The sequence below is a fragment of the Carcharhinus amblyrhynchos genome, chromosome 1 (assembly GCF_965287045.1).
Source record: "Carcharhinus amblyrhynchos chromosome 1, sCarAmb.v2.hapA, whole genome shotgun sequence".
Lineage (NCBI taxonomy): Eukaryota > Metazoa > Chordata > Chondrichthyes > Carcharhiniformes > Carcharhinidae > Carcharhinus > Carcharhinus amblyrhynchos.
The window spans coordinates 168,220,889-168,241,827 of NC_137324.1; the positions used below are offsets into that span (position 1 = coordinate 168,220,889).

The following is a 20,939-nucleotide window of genomic DNA, read 5'->3' on the forward strand; positions in this document are numbered from 1 at the left end:
GACTCACAGCAGCATGGTTGATTCTTAACTGCCCTCTGAAATAGCTGAGCAATTCACTCATTCCAAAGACAGCAAATGCTGGCTTTTGCCAGAGATGCCCACATTTTAAAAATTTGTTCACAGGATGTGTGCATCACTGGCTGGACCAGCATTTATTGCCCATCCCGGAGGGCAGGGAAAGATGGCAGATTTCCTTGCCTAAAGGACATTAGTGAACCAGGGCTTTTTGTAGAAAGCCCTTAAATGTTGCACATCTATTAACTCCATCTCAAAATTCTTAATTTGTTGTGAAATGCTTTGAGATATCCCAAGGACGTTTGGAAGTTAGACTTGTCATCTAATCGACCCATCTTTAATTTTTTAAAATGCTACCCTCCTGCTCTTGTCTCAGTTTGGAAATGAATGCCAGGTAAATCTGTTCGCATTGAATACAAAGGTCAGTTCTTCTTTATAAATTGCCCTCACTCTATGCAATCAACTTTCCTTGAATAGAGATAAAAACCAAGTAACAAAAAGGAAATTAAAGATCAATTTTACAAAATGGATGAGTGGGATTAATTGAGAAAATTGCCTTTGTAATCCCTTGGTTAAGGATTTTTAAGAGTTTGTCCAACTGTGTATGTAGAGATGGCATTTGTAATTCAACTCAATAATTAGAACAAAAGGCTGATCATATACACTTTATTTATTGGCTACAAGTAGGCTTACATTCACACTGCAATGAAGTTACTGTGAAAATCCCCTAGTCAGCACACTCCAGCACCAGTTTGGGTACACTGAGGGAGAATTTAGCGTGGCCAATTCACCCAACTTGAACATCTTTGGGCTGTGGGAGGAAGCTGGAGCACCCACGCAGACGCTGGGAGAATGTGCAAACTCCACAGAGACAGTGACCAAGCTGGGAATCCAACCTGGGTCCCTGGTGCTGTGAGGCAGCAGTGCTAACCACTGTGCCACCGTGCCGCCCTCTGTCATTCAGCTCTGACAATGAAGTTGTTTTTGCAGTTGTGTGCTTTGACTTATTTGTCAGCAGCGCAGGCATTAACAAATGCTTTCACAGTAGGTGCCTTTTCCCTAGAATACTTTAAATCATTCTCAAATCATCCACTTTCAGCACTGGGGAGGCAATGTTGAAGTAGCATTGTCACAGTAGTAATCTAGAGACCTGGGTAATGCTTTGGGGATCCGGGTTCGAATCTCACCATGGCAGATGGTGATATTTGAATTCAATAAAAATCTAGGATTAGAAGTCTAATGGTGAGCATGAAACCATTGTCGATTGTCATAAAAACCTGTCTGGTTCACTAGTGTCCTTTAGGGAAGGAAACCTGTCCTCCTTACCCAGTCTGGCCTACATACAGCAATGTGGTTGACTCTCAAATGCCCTCTGAAATGGAGGGCAGTTAGGGATGTGCAACAAATGCTGGCCCAGCCGCACCCCATAAATGAATAATTTTTAAAAAAAACTCTGCTTTCTCAGTGTCAGTTTTGGGACAATTCCTGAAAAGGACTGTCACTTTTTGATTTGATTTGATTTATTATTGTCACATGTATTAACATACAGTGAAAAATATACAAAGCTGTACAAAGCATACCATTCATAGAGAAGGAAACAAGAGGGTGCAGAATGCAGTGTTGCAGTCGTAGCTAGGGTGTAGAGAAAGATCAACTTAATGCAAGGTGGATCCATTCAAAAGTCTGGCAGCAGGGAAGAAGCCATTCTTGAGTCGGTTAGTACATTTGGTACCCACCTGAGCATATCTTATTCATGCTGGTAAAGCTAAAGCAGTGTAATGTTTTTTGATTGTGAAACAACCTCCTCTCTCTGAGTCTTGTTTGATTTCTCTCTTTGCAGCTCCGAGGGGAAAAAGGGGCTGGAAGACATTCTATGCTGTACTGAAAGGCATGATTCTTTACTTGCAGAAGGTAATTCCTGAGACCAGCCTTGCACTTTCTCCCAATCCCATCGCAGTGCTGTTGTCTGAAATTTCATTGCCGCATGTTACCCTGTAAACGTGAGATGACATTCATCACCTGTGATTAAGCGGTCAGTGAATTCATGATAATGTAGCCAACTGCAAGCGATATCCTGGCACATGGTGCCTGTCTTGGTGCAGAACAGAAAAGCAACAAAGAAAAAAATCCAATGGAGTTACCCCATCCCAATTTTATGGTGCGTTACGATAACAGATTTTTAAGTTTTGGTTTATTTATTAGCGTCACAAGTATGCTTACATTAACACTGCAATGAAGTGACTGTGAAAATCCCCTTGTCGCCACACTCTGTTTGGGTACACTGAGGGAAAATTTAGCGTGGCCAATGCACCTAACCAGCACGTTATTCGGACTTTGGGAGGAAACTATGGGAGTACCTGGAGGAAATGCACACAGACACGGGGAGAACATGCAGACTCCGCAGTGACCCAAGCCGGGAATTGGACCCGGGTCCCTGGCGCTGTGAGGCAGCAGTGCCAACCACTGTGGCACCGTGATTTTAATAGAACTAATTCAGCATGATATTTGGGTTCAAATGGCCATTACTTCCTGCACCATCACCATCTTTGTGATCCTTATACCATCTGATTTCCCTTCCTAATGCAATTGACAAACCTGTATTGACGCAGTAATCTCTGTAAACCGTAGCATTATTAATTTAATGATGGTGAAGAGAATGTGGATGCTTTCACCCAGTGCTGTTGGCCTGCGTGAGTTTTAGCTTTGGGATGTGTTTAACTTTTACTTTTGAAGGAAAGAGAAGCAACCAGAATTTTCATCGCTGGTCTTTAATAGTTTGCAGTCTTCAACATGTGCCCTGTAACCAATTTGATAAAGAGGTTAATGTCATCATAAATCAGTGATTGACTGTAGACATTTTACTGGAGATGAAAGAAGCACTTGACAATGGCACTCCTCTACTGGAAAGTAATGGTCCGTTGACAAAGAATAATCGTTGCTGTGGGCAGTGCATACTTGTTTCCTTTGAGGAGTCGGCCAACATAAAGGGGATTAACTGAGAGAGGGGGAGCCATTACCTGATATACTGACATTATCTCCTTTATCTTGGAAATGTTTCAGTTTAAATTTTGGGTTGGCAAACGTTCATTATCTGGACTGCAGCTATTCTCGGTCAAGCCAAGTTATGTTAACTCGAGCTTCAGGGTGATATTATGGTACGTCACAAATAATTGAGAAGACAATTTTTTTCCATTTTAACCCCTTCCCCCACCCTTTCTTGACCTAGAATCATAGAATCCCTACAGCGCAGAAGGAAGCCATTCGGCCCATCGACTCTGCATCAACCACAAATCCCACCCACATATATCCCCGTAACCCCACGTATTTACCCTAGCTAATCCCCCTGGCACTAAGGGTCAATTTATGATGGCCAATCCACCTAATCTGCACATCTTTGGACCGTGGGAGGAAACCAGAGCGCTCGGAGGAAACCCACATATACTCGGGGAGAACGTGCAAACTCCACGCAGACAGTGACCCAATCCGGATCCCTGGTGCTGTGAGGCAGCAGTGCTAACCACTGTGCTGCCCCTTCACCCAAGACATGCATGTTGCCCCCTCCCTAGGATCACTGAATCTCTCTCAATTCTTAAACACTAACCAGTGTATTTGCAAAAGTAATGAAAGCAGACTAGCCAGATGATAAATTGCAATTCTTGAAGTTGATATTGGACCATGTTGTATCAAATCTTTGGGCCCAATGCAGGAGCTCAAAAGGATCAATTTTAGATATTATATCTCTTCCCAAATAGTAGCTCATAAACATCTAACACCATATTTGATTTGATTTATTATTGTTACATGTATTAGGATACAGTGAAAGGTATTGTTTCTTGCACGCTATTGAGACAAAGCATACCATATATAGAAAAGGAAAGGAGAGGGCGCAGAATGTAGCGTTACAGTCATAGCCAGGGTGTAGAGAAAGATCAACTTAATGCAAGGTAGGTCCATTCTAAAGCCTGATGGCAGCAGGGAAGAAGCTATTTTGAACAGGTTGGTACATATACTTCGACTTTTGTATCTTTTTCCTGATGGGAGAAAGTGGAAGAGAGTATGTTCAGGTTGCCAAGGGTCCTAAATTATGCTGGCTGCTTTTCCAAGGAAGTATAGATAGAGTTGATGGATGGAAGGCCAATTTGCATAACGGACTGGGCTATGTTCACAACCCTTTGTAGTTTACTGCAGTCTTGATCAGAGCAGGAGCTATAAGCCATATCACCCAGAAAGGCTGCTTCCTATGGCGCATCTGCAAAAATTGGTGAGAGTCATAGTGGACATATCAAATTTCCTTAGCCTTCTGAGAAAGTAAAGGTATTGGTAGGCTTTCTTAACTATAGCGTTGGTGTGGAGGGACTAGAACAGATTGTTGGTGACCTGGACACCTAGTTGAAGCTCTCGACCATTTCCACTTTGTCCCCATTGATGTAGACATAGACATTGTTGACATTGCCTTGGGCAATACATGGATTCTTATGGTGATCAGCTTAAACAGGCGTTAGGAGCCTTTGTCAAATGCTAATAAGGGGCCTGATATCAGTTCATGTCCTAGATCCGAAGTTCATTGCAACTCGGTGGAGAATGTGCCAAGCACATAGCTCTCAGTCTTGTATGTCTAATCAGGAGCTCACAATGTGGTTGAATATGATTGAAAAGCTCAATGAGTTGCATGATCTCGTCCTGTTCTAGTTGAGTGAAACCTGCTGTGAAGTTTGTAGCTCTTGACAAGAATGATAATTATGAGCAAATGGTATGAGTGGCACGTGAAACAGTTAAATACCCTCGGAGGCCACAGCAAAAGTGGTAAATGTTTGAATTTGAACTTGCCTTCATGTGAAGCCAAATGCTTGGCCATGTTTCAGTGGCCAAATAGAACATGGTCGCCAAGATCCTGTTGGCGTTTATACCAGTGGGATCTTAAGGCATTGATACACCATCACCACGGGCTTCCCAGCAGAAGGGTGAGAGATCAGCGGGAATCTTCATCGAAACGGCAGGATCGTAAGATCCTGCTGCCAGCAAATGGCACACTGCTTCCCGCTGCCTCGGAACACACTATGATAGGTGAGGAAAATCCCACTCGGTGTTTTATATGATCTTGTGATCCTGCCGTTGCACAACTTCTAATTCACCACGAACAACACTGTTTTAACAATGAAAGCTTTCTGATCATCATCCTCACAGGTCACCACTGGGTTTAAAATGAAGAATTTCATAAACTTGACTTGTGTTGCCTTGAGGTTCGAAAGTCGCGGGATGGTCTAACAAGGTATTCAGTACGATGCAAAAAGATTGATAGTATAGCTGCAATTATTCCCTTTGGAGGAGGATTCCTGAACATGGGGACACAAGGTTAAAGTTAGAGTTAGGCCATTTAAATGGGGAATCGGGGGACACCTTTTTTTTTTCCAGAATGGGAATCTGGTACATACTGCAAAAAAGGCTGCCAATGCTGACTCAGTTGGTGATGACAGGGTGGCACAGTGGTTAACACTGCTGTCTCAGAATGCCAGGGATCCAGATTTGATTCCCGGCTTGGGTCGTTGTCTGTGCAGAGTCTGCATGTTCTCCCCGTGTCTGCGTGGGTTTCCTCCCACAGTCTGAAAGACGTGCTGGTTCGATGCATTGGCCGTGCTAAATTCTCCCTCAGTATACCTGAACAGGCGCCGGAACGTGGCGACTCGGGATTTTCACAGTAACTTCATTGCAGTGTTAATGTAAGCCTACATGTGACACTAATAAATAAACTTAAAAGGAAATGACAATACCATTTATGCCACTGCCTCCCCATTTGTCCTTTAACCCATTTATCTGAATCAATATAAATACCATGTATTGCGCACCACACAATATCATTACATAGATTCTAACACTGCAACTGACTTTAGCAGTAGACACCAGTTTGATTTTACTAATCAAATCTACACAAGACTTCATCAGATATGTAGTATGATATTTTTCAGAATAGTATTGGTACATCATGGTTCACTGGCATAACAGGCTGTGCAGCAGATTGGTGGGCAAGCATGCGAGGTGCATGTTGGCACCCATGGCATTTTTCAGCTTCCAGTAGGGTATTTATGGAGCAAAGCCACAGGGAAAAGATGTAAATCAGTGAGTTTCCACTGTTCCTTGCCAACCCCTCCTGTTATTCAGGAAAGCGGGAACAGAAATAGTCCATTCAGCCCCTCGGGCCTGCTGTGCTATTCATTTAGTTGGTTGGCCGATACTGCATTTCCCCACCATTCCGCCTCATCCCTCCATATTCCTTACCCAACAAAACGTTTATGGATCTTGGTACCAAAGCTTCAAATTGGCCTAGAATTTACAGAGTTCCAGATTCCACCACCTGCTATAGCTCCACGATTTCATTTCCAGTGAGCCTATCTGTAATTTTAAGTCCTCTTCTGGATTCCCCTGCCAGAGAAAGTAAAGGGCAGGATTTTGCATCTGGAGTTGGGTGTGTCCACTATCCAAATAAGGTGCCCGCAGCTGCAAGACCACCGTAGTGCCTCTCCATAGGGTGGCTAGCAGCTGCCCAGGTAGGTATTGGCAGGAGGTGGGGCGCTCAGAGCGGTGCTGGCTTCAGCCCTTCCATCCCCTGGTCTGCCTCTGGGAGGCTACCTCCACTCAAACTATTATACCGTCAACAAGGTGGATGCCTACAGATGGGAGGAAAATTCCAGTTAGCCTCTAATCGATGGCATTAAATGGTCCTCAGTTCATGTAACAAGCTGCCCACTGCTGTGTATGAACTTGCACCACATGGGCTGCAGTGGTTCAAGAAGGTGACTCACCACCAACTTCTCCAGGAGATTTAGAAATGGGCACCAAATGTTGGGTTTAACCCATATCCTGTGAGGAATATAAAAAAAAAAGTTGACTCCTTTCAAGTTGAACAGTTCATTACCCTAGTCATTCTGTTCATTGCTGCTCTAAAGTGCCATGTTGAGCATTTGCTAGCGCTGCCCCAAAGAGTACTCTGTGAACATGGCTACTTCAATACCTTTCATGGAGGAAGTGCACTTTCCATTTTTCTTTCCATCTTGTAATGTTTAAAAGTTGTTCACATTAAATGTCATCTGCCACCGTCCCATTTATATATTTCAGTTCATTCATTTTGCAGTTTGTGTAGGCAGTCTCCTCAGGTACACCTCAACTTGGTACCACCTGCAAGTTTTCCTGGTTCTTCCAGGTTTCTGGATGGCAAGTGTTAGTAATGGTAGGGGCCACAGCACTAAAGTTTGGGAGACTCCCCCCACCCGAATATAAACCCTGCATAATGTTAAATCTCTCCTCGCCTTTCCCTTCCTCAGGAAAAGGAATCTCAGCTTGTCTCATTTCTCCAAAGTCCCTCAACCCTGCTACGGTTCTCGTAAACCTGTGCACCAAGGCCTTGATATCCTTCCTGAACCTGGTACCTGGAATTGGACATCATACTCGTAAACCTGTGCACCAAGGCCTTGATATCCTTCCTGAACCTGGTACCTGGAATTGGACATCATACTCGTAAACCTGTGCACCAAGGCCTTGATATCCTTCCTGAACCTGGTACCTGGAATTGGGCATCATACTCCAGTGGAGCTCTAACCAGTTTGTGAAAGTTTTCCACAATGTCCTTGCTTTTTGGCTCTATGGGGGGATTTTTATGGCCGCTTTGTGCCATTTTGCGGCGGGAAAAATGCTGTAAAGTCGGGCATAAAGCGGCTAGTGCGATTGGCACCTGTTTTCACAACCGTCATGATTTTACGACACCCAGATTTCCAGCACAGTCAGCCTCTCGTCAGAAATTAGCAAGAGGCTGATTAATTTTTAAAAATCGTTTGCACGTGTTTAGCGAGCCTGGCACTCGATCGTCCAGACTTCCTTGCCTTTACAGCCTCGCCAGGAGAGGTTCTCTCTGGCAAAACGATCTCTGCTTCCCATGAACGGCAGTGCTGGCCTGGCACCTGGGCAATGTCCACGGCGCAGGGCTTGTCGGGGCACTTCCAAGGGGTGGGACCTGTGGAGGTGGGCTAATGAGGGGAGGGGGGCCCCACTGCCCCTCTGCATGCAATCGGTGGGGAGGGTGGCAGGGCCGTGATTGGTGGGGTAGGGAGGGGATAAGGGGCCTGGCGAGGCCTGCATCTTGGGCCGCAGTTCCCCGTAATTTCAGGGCCATGTTGGTTGCTATTTGAGGCTGCCTTCAGTAGCAGGGGCCTGACAGCTCTCTGTCTGTCTGCCAGATCCCTGCTAATGCACATGTGCAGCATCAGAGGTCTGCACATGCGCAATACCTCCTTTACAGGCTGTCTACTGAGTTATGACCCCACCCCCCAAACACGCACGCGTATATAAACACACACACACACACACACACACACACACAGCCTCTCTGGCTAGAAACTGACTAGCCCATCGTTTTAGAGACACAGTGCATACAATTGGATGTGAAACTCGCCCAAAAAACTGATCTGGAACTCTCCTATTTTCAGCCTAGTTGGATACTTAGAAAAAAGTTGGATAAAATTCCACCCTATACCTCTGTAAAGCCAAGAACTACATATGCTTCTTTACCAGCCTATTGACTTATTGTGCCCCCCTGAATACATGAGCCCTGAGATTCCTGTGACATCCCGCATTAAGGTGCAGTATGAGTCTTGGCGCAGTAAGGCCCCCTGATGCATTCAGGGAAGTGAACTGTAGTATTGCTGATGCCTGGCAGTGTTGTGGAGTTTTACTACTGAAGGTGCCTCCTACCAACATTCAAAATCATTATTGAAGATCCTTGCTGCCATCTCACCGTAGCAATCAGTTGGCCGCGTCAGTTGTTGAACGATCCAGTATGTGAACTGGCCAAGTCTTGCATTATCAAAAGCTTTGTGTAAGCAGTCTTACACATTTATTTTTCCAACGGCCACGTGGGAACCAATATAATTTACGTCTTGTGGCGCTCACTGCAGAGAGATAGCGTGGCAATGAAGCTGAACAGGGTATGTGGGAGTACTTCAGTGATAATTTATGAGCTTCAAGGCTGTAGATATATGATTGATTTCATGACGAGTTTAAGTAAAAACCCAGATTGGTCTGGTAGCATCTGCGGTTAAAAATTTCACTGGCTGGTCCCAGGACAGGAATTGTTTTTCTTGTTGACATTCAGGGTCATTAAAGTCGATTGGGACTGTTGTTCGCCAAATAGAAGACAGATAGCACAGTGTTTAAATGATGGCAATGCACTAACTAGACTGCGAGGGGGGAAAAATGGGATATTTATTACACAGAAGCTATCTGGAGTCAATATTAATTATTGACAGGACAAGTTCCACAGTTGAGTTATTTTCTCCGGAGGGCATAAAGCGGGCTGTATATTTTTGATAGGTTATTTAGTCAGCTTGGCTGTTTATTCTCCCTCGGCGAGTATGTGTGTGTGAATTGGGATTGTACACCATTGGCACTGAATTCCAGAACATTAGAATTGCCACATTTTAATATCTGTTGAGATTATACCATTGTAAAAAGAAGTTGTGATCGTGCAGTGCATGCCGAAGAGGCTATTGTTTCTACAGTTGCGCTGTAATAAACTTGACCATTGCTCCTTACAACTCCTATATTTTTACGAGGCGCAAGGAATTACGGGTACTAGTGACCTCAGTAAAGTCTTTGGCCAGGTTCCAGATGGGAGATTATTGGTGGTATGAAGTTAGGAGGAGGATACTGTGTACAGTTTTGATCTCCTTACTTGAGAAAGGATATTCTGGCACTGGAGGGGGTGCAGAGGAGATTCACTAGGTTGATTCTCGAGTTGAGAGGGTTGGCTCATGAGGAGAGACTGAGTAGACTAGGAGAATACTCATTGGAATTCGGAAGAATGAGGGGATGTCTATAAGATTATGAAGGGAATAGATAAGATAGAAACAAGGAAGTTGTTTCCACTGAAGGGTGAAACTAGAACTAGGGGGCATGGCCTCAAAATAAAGGGGAGCAGATTTCGGACTGACTTGAGGAGGAACTTCTTCACACAAAGGGTTGTGAATCTGTGGAATTCCCTGCCCAGTGAAGCAGTTGAGGCCACCTCATTGAATGTTTTTAAGGCAAGGATAGATAAATTTTTGAACAGTAAAGGAATTAAGGGTGAGCGGGCAGGTAAGTGGAGCTGAGTCCATGCATCAGCCATAATCTAATTGAATGGTGCAGCAGGCCTGAGGGGGCCAGACGGCCTACTCCTGCTTCTAGTTCTTGTGCTCTTTTGATAGCACACCTAATTACAAATTGGTTAGAAGGGAGTTTTGCTAGTAAGGCAGTTAGACAAAGACGTTGGAAGTGGGTAGTAGGAGCTGCAGGAACTGAAGTTCCTGTGGCACTTGTGTTCATGGTGTTCATCAGGGATTGGTGTTACAATGTGCAAGGTACCAAATGGGAACTCGAATTAATACTTCATGAGAACAGAGAAAGCTGACAAAGGAATATTTATTAGAGGGATGAATGGGCTTAAAAAGTCTCGTTTAGAATTAAATTCAGTAAGTGCTGATCAATTTGAAATAAGAAGAGATTAAACACAACAGCAATAATAAAATTGTGTTTCGGTGCAGGCTGGGCTGTAGAAGGGGTACAAGTGCACGGGACATTAAATGCAACACCTCGGGTTGCTTAGACCATAATAAAAAAAAAAATTCCTCCTCATACAGGCAATAATGAACTTGTAAAAAACTTTAATAGATTGGGGTTTTATGTGCACTATTGGGCTATGTACTCTGAGTATTGAGAATTTGGAGGGAATACAATGCAATTGTATGTTGACTGATATGTGAAAATACAGGTACTATAATATGCCGTGTTTAAGTCCATAACATTGTAAGATTATAATATAGGCATCTGCTCTGCCATTCAATCATGGCTGATATGATTCTCATCCCCATTCTCCTGCCTTCTCTCCATAACCTTTGACCCCCTTATTGATCAAGTCAATCCAGTGTATAAGACTGGCTCATTTTCCAGCCCCCAGAATCCTATTTTTGCATATATTGGACAGATAAATCCCCCCTTTCAGCTATGACGTATTAAACTCATATGGGTGGCCTGCGAATGCGTGTTTTACTGACGGACACCTTGGGTGGAGTCTTGTTGGCTGAAGGGAGAAAATCGATGTGTGACTCTCCAAGTTTTCTCTTCAAATTCTGTGGCAGTCTGTGCACAGAAGATCTGAGGGTGTGGTTTTTGCTGTTATGCTGGTGGGATGGGGCTGGCTCCACAGAGATGGTAGTGCCTTTTGAAAATGATTAAAATACTACTCTTCTGCACCCCTCTTCTCCCCACCCCTCCATTGATATGGGGAACCCCCCCCCCCCCCCCCCCCAAAATACTGGGGCAATGGTCCCCACCCACAAATACAGGGACAACGTACAAGCATTGGGGCAAATCTGCCCCACCCCCATGGATAAGGGAAGCCAACCCCTCTCTCCCCCGCACAAACACCAGCACAGCCACCACCAGTCACCCAAGTGTGACAGAGGGAAGCACAGAGTGATGTTCCAAGGGTTAAGAGTGATGTGCTCAAAATTGAGGGAGTTGGCAGAGGGAGGGTGGACGGTGACAGGTTGCAACTAGATTCTTGTTCTCTCGCTGGGTATTGCTTCAACCTACAGCAGCACGGTGGCACAGTAGTTAGCACTGCTGCCTCTCGACGCCAGGGACCCAGGTTCGATTCCCGGCTTGGATGACTGTCTGTGTGGAATCTGCACGTTCTCCCTGTGTCTGTGTGGGTTTCCTGTGGGTGCTCCGATTTTCTCCCACAGGCCGGAAGACATGCTGGCTAGGTGCATTGGGCCATGCTAAACTGTCCCTTAGTGTACCAGAGCAGGTGGCAGAGTGTTGCGACTCGGGGAATTTCACAGTAACTTCACTGCAGTGTTAATGTAAGCCTTACTTGCGACTAATAAATAAATACTTAAAAATTTAACTTCAGGTTGTGAAAGATGATGATGATGCACCTTCTGGGTCAATTATGTCTTGTCTCCAGAGATAGTGTCTTCAGATCCCTGCCATGACTGGGAGCTGCATTTGGAATTGTGTTTGAGGGCAAAAAAAACCACATCAAAGTCTATAAGTGCTTCACATTTCCTCGCATGCCTCCTGTGTACCCATATGCCATCCACCAGCTTGAACACATCCTCACTCTTATGCCAAGTTATTCCAGCCTCGCCATCTGTGGTCGCTTGGCCACTCTCCTCTTGTGCAGTCTGCAGTGCCCCTTCCTCTGAAGGGGTGAGCAAGTCCAGATTGGGCACCCCACCTCCGGTCCCTGCCCCCTCCCGCCCATTGTAAATCCGCTTCCCCCGCATTGACAAAGTGCAGGTATATCTACGTGGAGAGGCGATGGCCTAATGGTATTGTTGCTAGCCTATTAATCCAGAAACTCAGTTAATGTTCTGGGGATCCGGGTTCGAATCTTGGGATGGTGGAATTTGAATTCAATACAAGAAATCTGAAATTAAGAATCTACTGCTGACCGTGAAATCATTGTCGATTGTGGGAAAAACCCATCTTGTTCACTAATGGCCTTTAGGGAAGGAAATCTGCCATTCTTACCTGGTCTGGCCGACGCATGACTCCAGAGCCACAGCAATGTGGTTGACTCTCAACTGCCCTCCAAGAACAACTAGGGATGGGCAATAAATACTGACCAGCCAGTGACGTCCATGTCCCACAAGTGAATATAAAGAATATATCAAATGGTAAAGGTGGTGGAAAAAGCATGTGGTTTGCTTGCCTTCATTGGCCAGGACATCGAGTATTAAAAATTGGCAAATTATGTTACTGTTATATAAAACATTGGTTAAGCCACATATGGAATACCGTATCCAAGTCTGGTTGTCACGCTACCAGAAGGACGTGGAGGCTTTGGAGGGAGTACAGAAAAGGTTTACCAGGATATTGCCTGGTATGGAAGTATTAGCTATGAAGAGAGATTGAATAAACTGGGATTGTTCTCCCTGGAAAGACAGAGACTGAGGGGAACCTGACAGAAGTTTATAAAATTGAGGGGCACAGATAGGGTGAACAGTTGGAAGCTTTTTCCCAGGGCAGAAATGACAATTACAAAGGGACTCAAGTTCAAGATAAGGGAGGGAATGGTGCAGTGGAGATGTGCAGGGGGAAGGTTTTTGCACAGAGGGTGGTGAGAGCCTGGAATGCATTGCTAAGTGAGGTGGTTGAGACAGATACGTTAGTGACACTGAAGAGGATCTGGACAGGCACATGAGCAGGCGGGGTGGGGGGGGGGGTGGGGGTATAGAGGGATACAGGCGGTTGGTCTAGGTAGGACAACATGATCGTCGCACTCTTGGAGGGCTGAAGGGCCTGTTCCTGTTCTGTACTGTTCTTTGCCCTTTGAACCATCTGTACCCATCCCATTCACACATACTGGCCTCTCAGTGCTATGTTAGATCCAAGTGCTGACAAGCTAAACTATCAGACTCATTGGCCTCAATTGTCATGTGGTTCTGAGGCTGTTTACACCTCCACCCACCTGGCCTCACTGCCCACTCACAAAAAGATATTACTTGATGACCCCACAAGAGAACATGTGATGCTGCCATTTAACCTTCTGGATCGGAGCAGGTCGCAGACTGTTTTGCTACACTGGATCCAGGATCAGTGGAGGAGCGCACAGTTACTCATCTCCTGCCTCCACTTTCAGTTCTGACCTTGGTCAGACAGGAGTATCTTCTGCCACCATCTGTGGGAACAAACACCTCTTACCATTCCCTGATGGCCTGGAGGAGTCTCTGCAAATGGACATTGTGAAACCTTGGGGCTGGCGTCTAATCTGGTTCCGATGTACCTGCAGTTAAAGGGGCTTGAATGTGACAGGATAGGAATGGTGAGTGTCCAAAGACACAGTGGAGGAGTGATGAGGGATTGAATGAAGAAATTGAACAAACTACTGATTGAGTGGAGGTGCACAGCAAGGTTGTGGCCGGGGTGCAGAGAGGCTTTCTGTCTGTCCAGGAGGGATTTTTATAGCCCGCCTGGATCCACTAATGAATACCCACCCCACTGCATATTTTCATATGTCTGCTGTGCCCACCTCTGCCCTCAGCCAGTGGAAGTGGCACCTAACTCTGGCTCCACTGGTTCCACTCACCTGACGAAGGGACAGTGCTCTGAAAGCTAGTGGCTTTTGCTACCAAATAAACCTGTTGGACTTTCACCTGGTGTTGTGAGACTTCTTACTGCGTTTACCCCAGTCCAACGCCAGCATCTCCACATCATGGCTACCACCCACTGTCGTAGTGCCAGATTCTTCTTATCAAATCCGTCCATTGTTTTCAGTACTTGAGGGGTTTGGAATGCTGACCCATAATGCATTTCAAAACGTAAGGCGTTGAGAAGGCAACTGTGGAAGAAATTCCTTCACACACATGGTTATAAGGGCTGCAAAGATTAATGGCTGCGACCAAAATTATGTCATTGTGTCAAGAGATCAAAGAATATTAGGGGCAAGGGGGGGATCAGGATATTGAATTTGATGGTCAGCCATGATCAAAATGAATGGTGGAGTTGGCTCGAAGGGCCAAATGGCCAACTCCTGCTTCTATCTTCTATATTTCCATGTTTCAGGCAATGCTTATGGAGGCCACCACAGCCAAACCTCTCATTTCCCCTTGTCATGACAATGGATCATGGCCTCTAATTACTAACAGACATATTTTTAAGTAAGACGTGTTGTTGAAAAAAATCTTGCAAACCAAAGATAGCTGAGAATGTAGATTCTGAGAATGTAATTCAGTGACTGCCTGGGACGTTCCCGTGTGGATTATACTCAGTCCTCAGAGTCCGTGGAATGTTGCACATGGAGGGGGGGCAAAGAACTTCAGACAGAGGCACTGGGAAAAGATGCAATGCAAAAACTGAGCTGTAATCTTCCATGGTTGCAGATATGAGGGAGACTGATTACCATCTCAGTAGAAACCATCTCCTGTGAGTTACATCCCAGACGCTGAACATGATGTGAGTTGAAAGAATGCACATCTATGTGAAAGACCGGTTTGTGTTTTTTTTACCCTTCCAGTAATACATAAGATACGGTGTTTAAAAACCAACTGCAACCCTGGTCTGTATGTGCTAGTCTGGTGTTCAGCTGTGTGCTGTAAAGGTCACAACCAAATCCTCTACTCAGCATCCCTGTGCTTACAGGTTTAAAATAAAGTCTCTCTGATTGCAAGTCACAAGTCGGCAAAGCCGCAGTCAGGACGGAAACCAGGAAACTAATTTCAGTTAACTTGCAGAACCAGACTCTTCAAATCAACTGCTCAATACCAAAGTTAGTGCTACTGGAATCATCCAACTTAACAGCCGCGACATTTCAGTATCTACTCCCCACGCACAATCCAAAGATTGATTTGTATATATTAACTTTTATCTTTTGGGATTCGCTCCCCATTTCCAATCTGTGCATACATGTTGCATTTTTAAAATTATCTTCTCACGTTTTAGTAACTAACAAGCTCACTCTTTAATTCAAAAGCCTGGTTAAATTGGCTCTTTTGGCATCCCAAAGAGAAGAGATCCTTTGTAAATTAATCCTGTTGCTTCCAACCAAGAGGGTTGAATTGGATAGGCATATGGATAATATTGGAATAGTTTAGGTTAGAGGGTCATTACATTGGTTCCACTGGTCGGTGCAACATTGAGGGCCGAAGGGTCTGTACTACGCTGTAGTGTTCTATGAATAAAGACCTCAGGAGTAGAACAATTTGGAGGCATCTTGTTTAGAAGCATGTCAAACTGAGGGATCTCACCCGGGGACCAGTTGTAAAACTCTTCATGCAAATAGCGTATTGCTACTGGATGTAACTTGCAGTAGGAATGCTGGCTGATTTTCTTTTTTCCCTGGCCCCTCAGCCTCTCATGGGCATATCAAGGACAATATTTTCCAATACCATTTATAGCCACCAAATGCAAAATGGAGTGGGGAACCAATTGGACCTCACAGGCTTCTCCAGTTCCATGTTATTACCTCAGGAAACGTTATTGCTAACAAGCAACCAGGAGTCTGTTGTCAAATATGTACAAGCATAACCTGCCATCATGGTAGATGTTCCTATGCGCTCTTGACATGAACCATATCTTTTGCAACACCGCTCGCAATCCCAATGAATGCAGTTAACCATGAGTGAAATTCACTGTGCTTTAAGGCTATAGGGAGCCTAATGTTTTAATTAGCAGGGCTGCGTGTGACCTGGTTAAGTAAATTCAATCACTGCACCCTCAGGGCTTGACCCCTTGTCAACTCCACCATTTACCAGACAGGGTCCCACAAATTGACATGTGCTAAATGACGCTAGGTGACTTCCTTAAACTTTGTCTCTTTTCTCCAAAGGATGAGTATAAGCCGGAGAAAAATCTGTCTGAAGAGGATTTAAAAAATGCGGTCAGCATACACCATGCACTAGCAATTAAAGCCACTGAGTACGAGAAGAAACCCAATGTTCTGAAGCTGAAAACTGCCGACTGGAGAGTCTTTCTTTTTCAAGCACAGTATGTACTCTTTGTGAATGATTGTGAGAGTAGGGGGGAGGCAAGAGAACGGGGTGGCACAGTGCCTCACAGGGACCCGGTTCGATTCCCGGCTTGGCCACTGTCTGTGCGGAATTTGCACATTCTCTGTGTGGCTTTCCCCCAAGTGCTTCAGTTCTCTCCCACAGTCCAAAGACGTGAGAGTCAGGTTGATTGGTTATGCTAAATTGCCACTTGGTGTCAGGGGGACTGTCAGGGTGAATATGTGGGGCGACAGGGATACAGGTTGGGTGGGATTGTGTTTGGGCCTCCTTGGATTCTATGGAGAAGCAGGGACAGGGATATTTGAAAGATATCAGTATATTGGGGATAGTTTTGAATAACTGTGACAAAGAGATATCACTGACTCAATGTCCTGAATGGCCTCCCTTATGTAATATTTGACAACTATGGACAGTGATCAGCAACCGGAATTGAAGTTGTTTTTTTCCTACTTGTTAGCCCAGGCCTGTTGAGGTCAATTGTTTAATGAGATTATCATTTATAATCACCTCCAGGTGTTCATCCTTATAAACCAATAATTAATCCCAAAGTTCCTTTATTGTCAATGGTTGTGTAATCACTCCCAAATATCCCATAATTTGTTACACCGAGAGACAAGGCATGCAGATGGGTAATGAACCAGCAAAGAGAGAGAAAGAGAGAAGCTGGCCGAAAACTTATAAAAGACTTTACAAGTTGTTTGATAGTCAAGTTCCCCAAGTCATATACTGTCATCATGCATCCTCACTGTGGCCGTTTAATTTTCCTCTCACTGTCTGTGTGTTCACTCATTTTCAGAAGCCCTGAAGAGATGGAATCCTGGATAAATAAAATGAACCTAGTAGCAGCCATGTTTTCTGCCCCTCCATTTCCAGCCGCGATTGGCTCACAGAAGAGGTTTAGCCGCCCACTTTTGCCAGCCACCACCACCAAGATGACGCAGGTAAGAGTTACTTATTGGAGTCATTGTGAAACTACCTTTGATCCCTGCCTCATCCTTGCAGGGTGAACTGCACTATTAACAAACCAGAATGATAGGGTGATACAGTAAGAAGTCTCACAACACCAGGTTAAAGTCCAACACGTTTATTTGGAACCACAAGCTTTTGGAGGGCTACTTCTTCAGTAGATGAGTGTTGTGAGACTTCTCACTGTGCCTACCCCAGTCCAACGCTGGTATCCCCATTTTAAGGTCTTATGAACAATGGTTTCATGGCCATCATTATATTTTTGATTTCAGATACTTATTGAGTTCAAATTTCAAAATTGCATTCCAACCATTATCTTGCAATTGTATCTCAGTTTAAAGAAACTGTGTTTGTGAACCCACCTTTCTAGTCACCTAATGAAGGAGCAGTGCTTTGAAAGCTCGTGATTCCAAATGAACCTGTTGGACTTTAACCTGGCGTTGTGAGACTTCTTACTGTGCCCACCCCAGTCCAAAGCTGGCATCGCCACATCGTGATAGGGTGTAATTCACTTCCCTCAAAGCCCTCACAAATACCTAACTGGATTCAATCACAGCTTCCTTTGTCGCATAGTGAAACAAACATGTAGAGGGTCTGTCCTCAATGTTGTGTTTGCCGGTGAAAGTTATCTGAAGGGAAAAGTCATGTCCGATTACTGACATTTCTTCACTCAGAAGATTGTGATTATTGGAATTCTCTGCCCCGGAAGATTGTGAATATTCCGCTGTTGAATATGTTTTATCCCAAGGCAGAGGGAATTTTGATCTCTCGGGGAATCAGTGGCTATGGGGAACAAACTGGAAAGTAGAGTTGAGTCAATGGGTCGACACTGGATGATGAGGCGGAGGCTGAGAGTTATGTGGTCTATTCTTCCTGTTTCTTATATCTATGATTACATCTCCAAACGTGAAAACGGACATGAACATTAAAAAGCAGAATCAAAAGATTATATTTTACTTTTATCGTCTACTTGTACCTGAGCCAATTGTAATGACCTTTACCACTTGGCAGCCCCTATCTGTGATGTGGAGCCATTACAGTGAATGATCCAAATCTGGAGTCTTTATGATGTTTAGTTGAGTATAACATCAATTTACTTGCCCATTGAGACTATTTAGGAACTCCCTTTCTGATGCCCAGTATATGGCAGTATGGACTGCATTAACATGTCCTCATTTCAGTTATAGACATAGATTGGAGGAGTTAGAACTGTCTTCCTTTCTTAGAGAAAAGAAGACCTAGAGGAGATCTAATCGAAGTTATCAAAATCATGAGAGGTCGAAGACAGAGTAGATAGTGAGAATCTATCCCTACTTGTGAAATAGTTGAAAACGAGAGGGCCCAGAGTTAAAGAAATTGACAAAAGAAACACGGAGAAATACTTCTTTAATGCAGCGAGTGGTTTAGGTCTGGAATACACTGCCTTAAGAGTGTGGTGGAGTCAGGTACAATTGAAGCTTTCAAAAGAGAATTAGACAGTTATCTGAAAAGGAACAATATGCAGGGTTATGAGGGAAGGTGGGAGAATGGCACTGAGTCTATTGCTCACCTGGAGAAACATAATGGACTGAATAGCCTTTTTTCTGCGCTGTAAAAATTGTGATCCTTTGGATCATCAGTAATGTTCACATGGTTGGGTATAGGCTTGGGGTCGGAGATGATTTGCTGAACATACTGACTACCCAGGTTCTCCCACGATCCAACTTCTTCCTTTCATGTTCCCCGCTACTTGACAAATATTGATTAAGTGACACAGCTGAGTCTTCAAGGGGTCTTTTTAACTTAATCGGGCTGGGGGAAACTGACAGGATCTGAATGGCCGTTCCCAGTGGCTGTGTTGGGAGTTCAAACTCATGTCTCCAAGTCAATGATCCAAGCTCCTGATCTACCATCTTAAAAAGAGAAAATGTTGGAAAAACCCAGCAGGCCTGCCAAGAGAGCAAAAGGGAACAAACATTTCAGATTAGTGACTTTTCATCAGAGCTGGGTTTTACTTGCTTTGTTTGCAAGTCCCATAGCATAGTCACTACGGTATGTTTAAATTTATTTATTAGTGTCACAAGTACGCTTACGTTAACACTGCAATGAAGTTACTGTGAAAATCCCCAAGTCGCCACACTCTGATGCCTGTTCGGGTACACTGAGGGAAAATTTAGCATGGCCAATGCACCTAACCCGCACATCTTTCAGAATATGAGGGGAAACCAGAGCGCCTGAAGGAAACCCATGCAGACATGGGGAGAAGGTGCAGACTCCGCACAGATAGTGACCCAAAGCTGGGAATCAAACCCAGGTCTCTGGTGCTGTGAGGCAACAGTGCTAACCACTGGGCTACTGGAACACGGTCCATGACCATAGATTTTGAGCTTTAACGTTTTTCAGTTTGTGTTTGCCTTCCCGGATTTCCGGTATTCACCCTCCCTTCAGTGACACAGGTGGTGTGATGCTGGAATCAATAGCATACACTGGAACCTAATCCAAGCCCAGTATTCTGCGTTACTACTTCCATTAGTGACACTAACGCTGGCATGTGGAGCTATCCTGCTATATTAAGTCTTGATACCAGTTGAGTTGCTGTCTGTTCCCTACCTTCCTCCATGCCTTCAACATACGGCGTTGCTATGGAAACGTGCCTTGACGTGGAAATGTGAGAATTTTTTCCAGCGTTGCATTACAAATTGCATTCGCCGCTGTGAGGCTACCAGCTGCACCGAAAAGATAATGGGACTGATCTAATAATAAAAGTCCCTGTCTCTGCAGTCAAAATCCTGGCCCTGCCTTTCCATGTGCTATTTTTATTCTGGGCTTTTATTAATTCTCACCTTATCCTCGCACACGCCAGCGCTTGCTTTTGAGCTCGCTGGTGACGTACGTAATGGAAGCACAAATGCTGTGGGGCGGGGAGTGGGGATGGGGGCGAGTGTTGGGGCAGGAAGTGGGGTTGGTGGGGTGGGGGTTTGCAGGGTGGTGATGACAGGGGTCAGAACCCCCGTGCAGAAGAGGCCCTTCAGCCCATCGAGTCTGTACCGACACACAAAAGGCCCTGACCTGCCCACCTACTCCCACTTACCAACACTTGGCCCTGGCCCTGAGTAGGAAAATAAATGACTGGGCTGCCCCTCTGTCTGGTCTCCAGAATGTTGTGTCTTTTCATTCATCACTCATTCATCACGTGAGCATTGTTGGCTAGGCCAACATTTACCACCCATCCCTAACTGCCCTCCATATCAGAGGGTGTTTGACAGTCAACCACATTGCTGTGGCTCTGGAGTCACATGTAGGCCAGACCAGACGAGGACGACAGATTTCCCTCCCTGAAGGACAATACTGAATCTGATGGGTTTTCACGACAATCTGGGTCAGAAACTTCCCGTGCCGTCTGCAGTGGGAATCGTAGCCGGTGAGACATAAATTCAG

At 44.9% G+C, this 20,939-nt stretch overlaps 1 protein-coding gene across 10 annotated transcripts in view; it reads left to right on the top strand.

The window, feature by feature from the left end:
* psd3l (pleckstrin and Sec7 domain containing 3, like) overlaps positions 1–20,939 on the top strand; it is a 334,929-nt gene that overhangs the window by 293,547 nt on the left and 20,443 nt on the right. For all 10 annotated transcript variants that reach the window (XM_080195046.1, XM_080195047.1, XM_080195048.1 and 7 more), the window contains 3 exons: positions 1,856–1,926; positions 16,376–16,533; positions 17,353–17,497. In XM_080195046.1, coding sequence (XP_080051172.1) covers positions 1,856–1,926; positions 16,376–16,533; positions 17,353–17,497 — 374 coding nt within the window. The remainder of the gene's footprint in view (positions 1–1,855; positions 1,927–16,375; positions 16,534–17,352; positions 17,498–20,939) is intronic.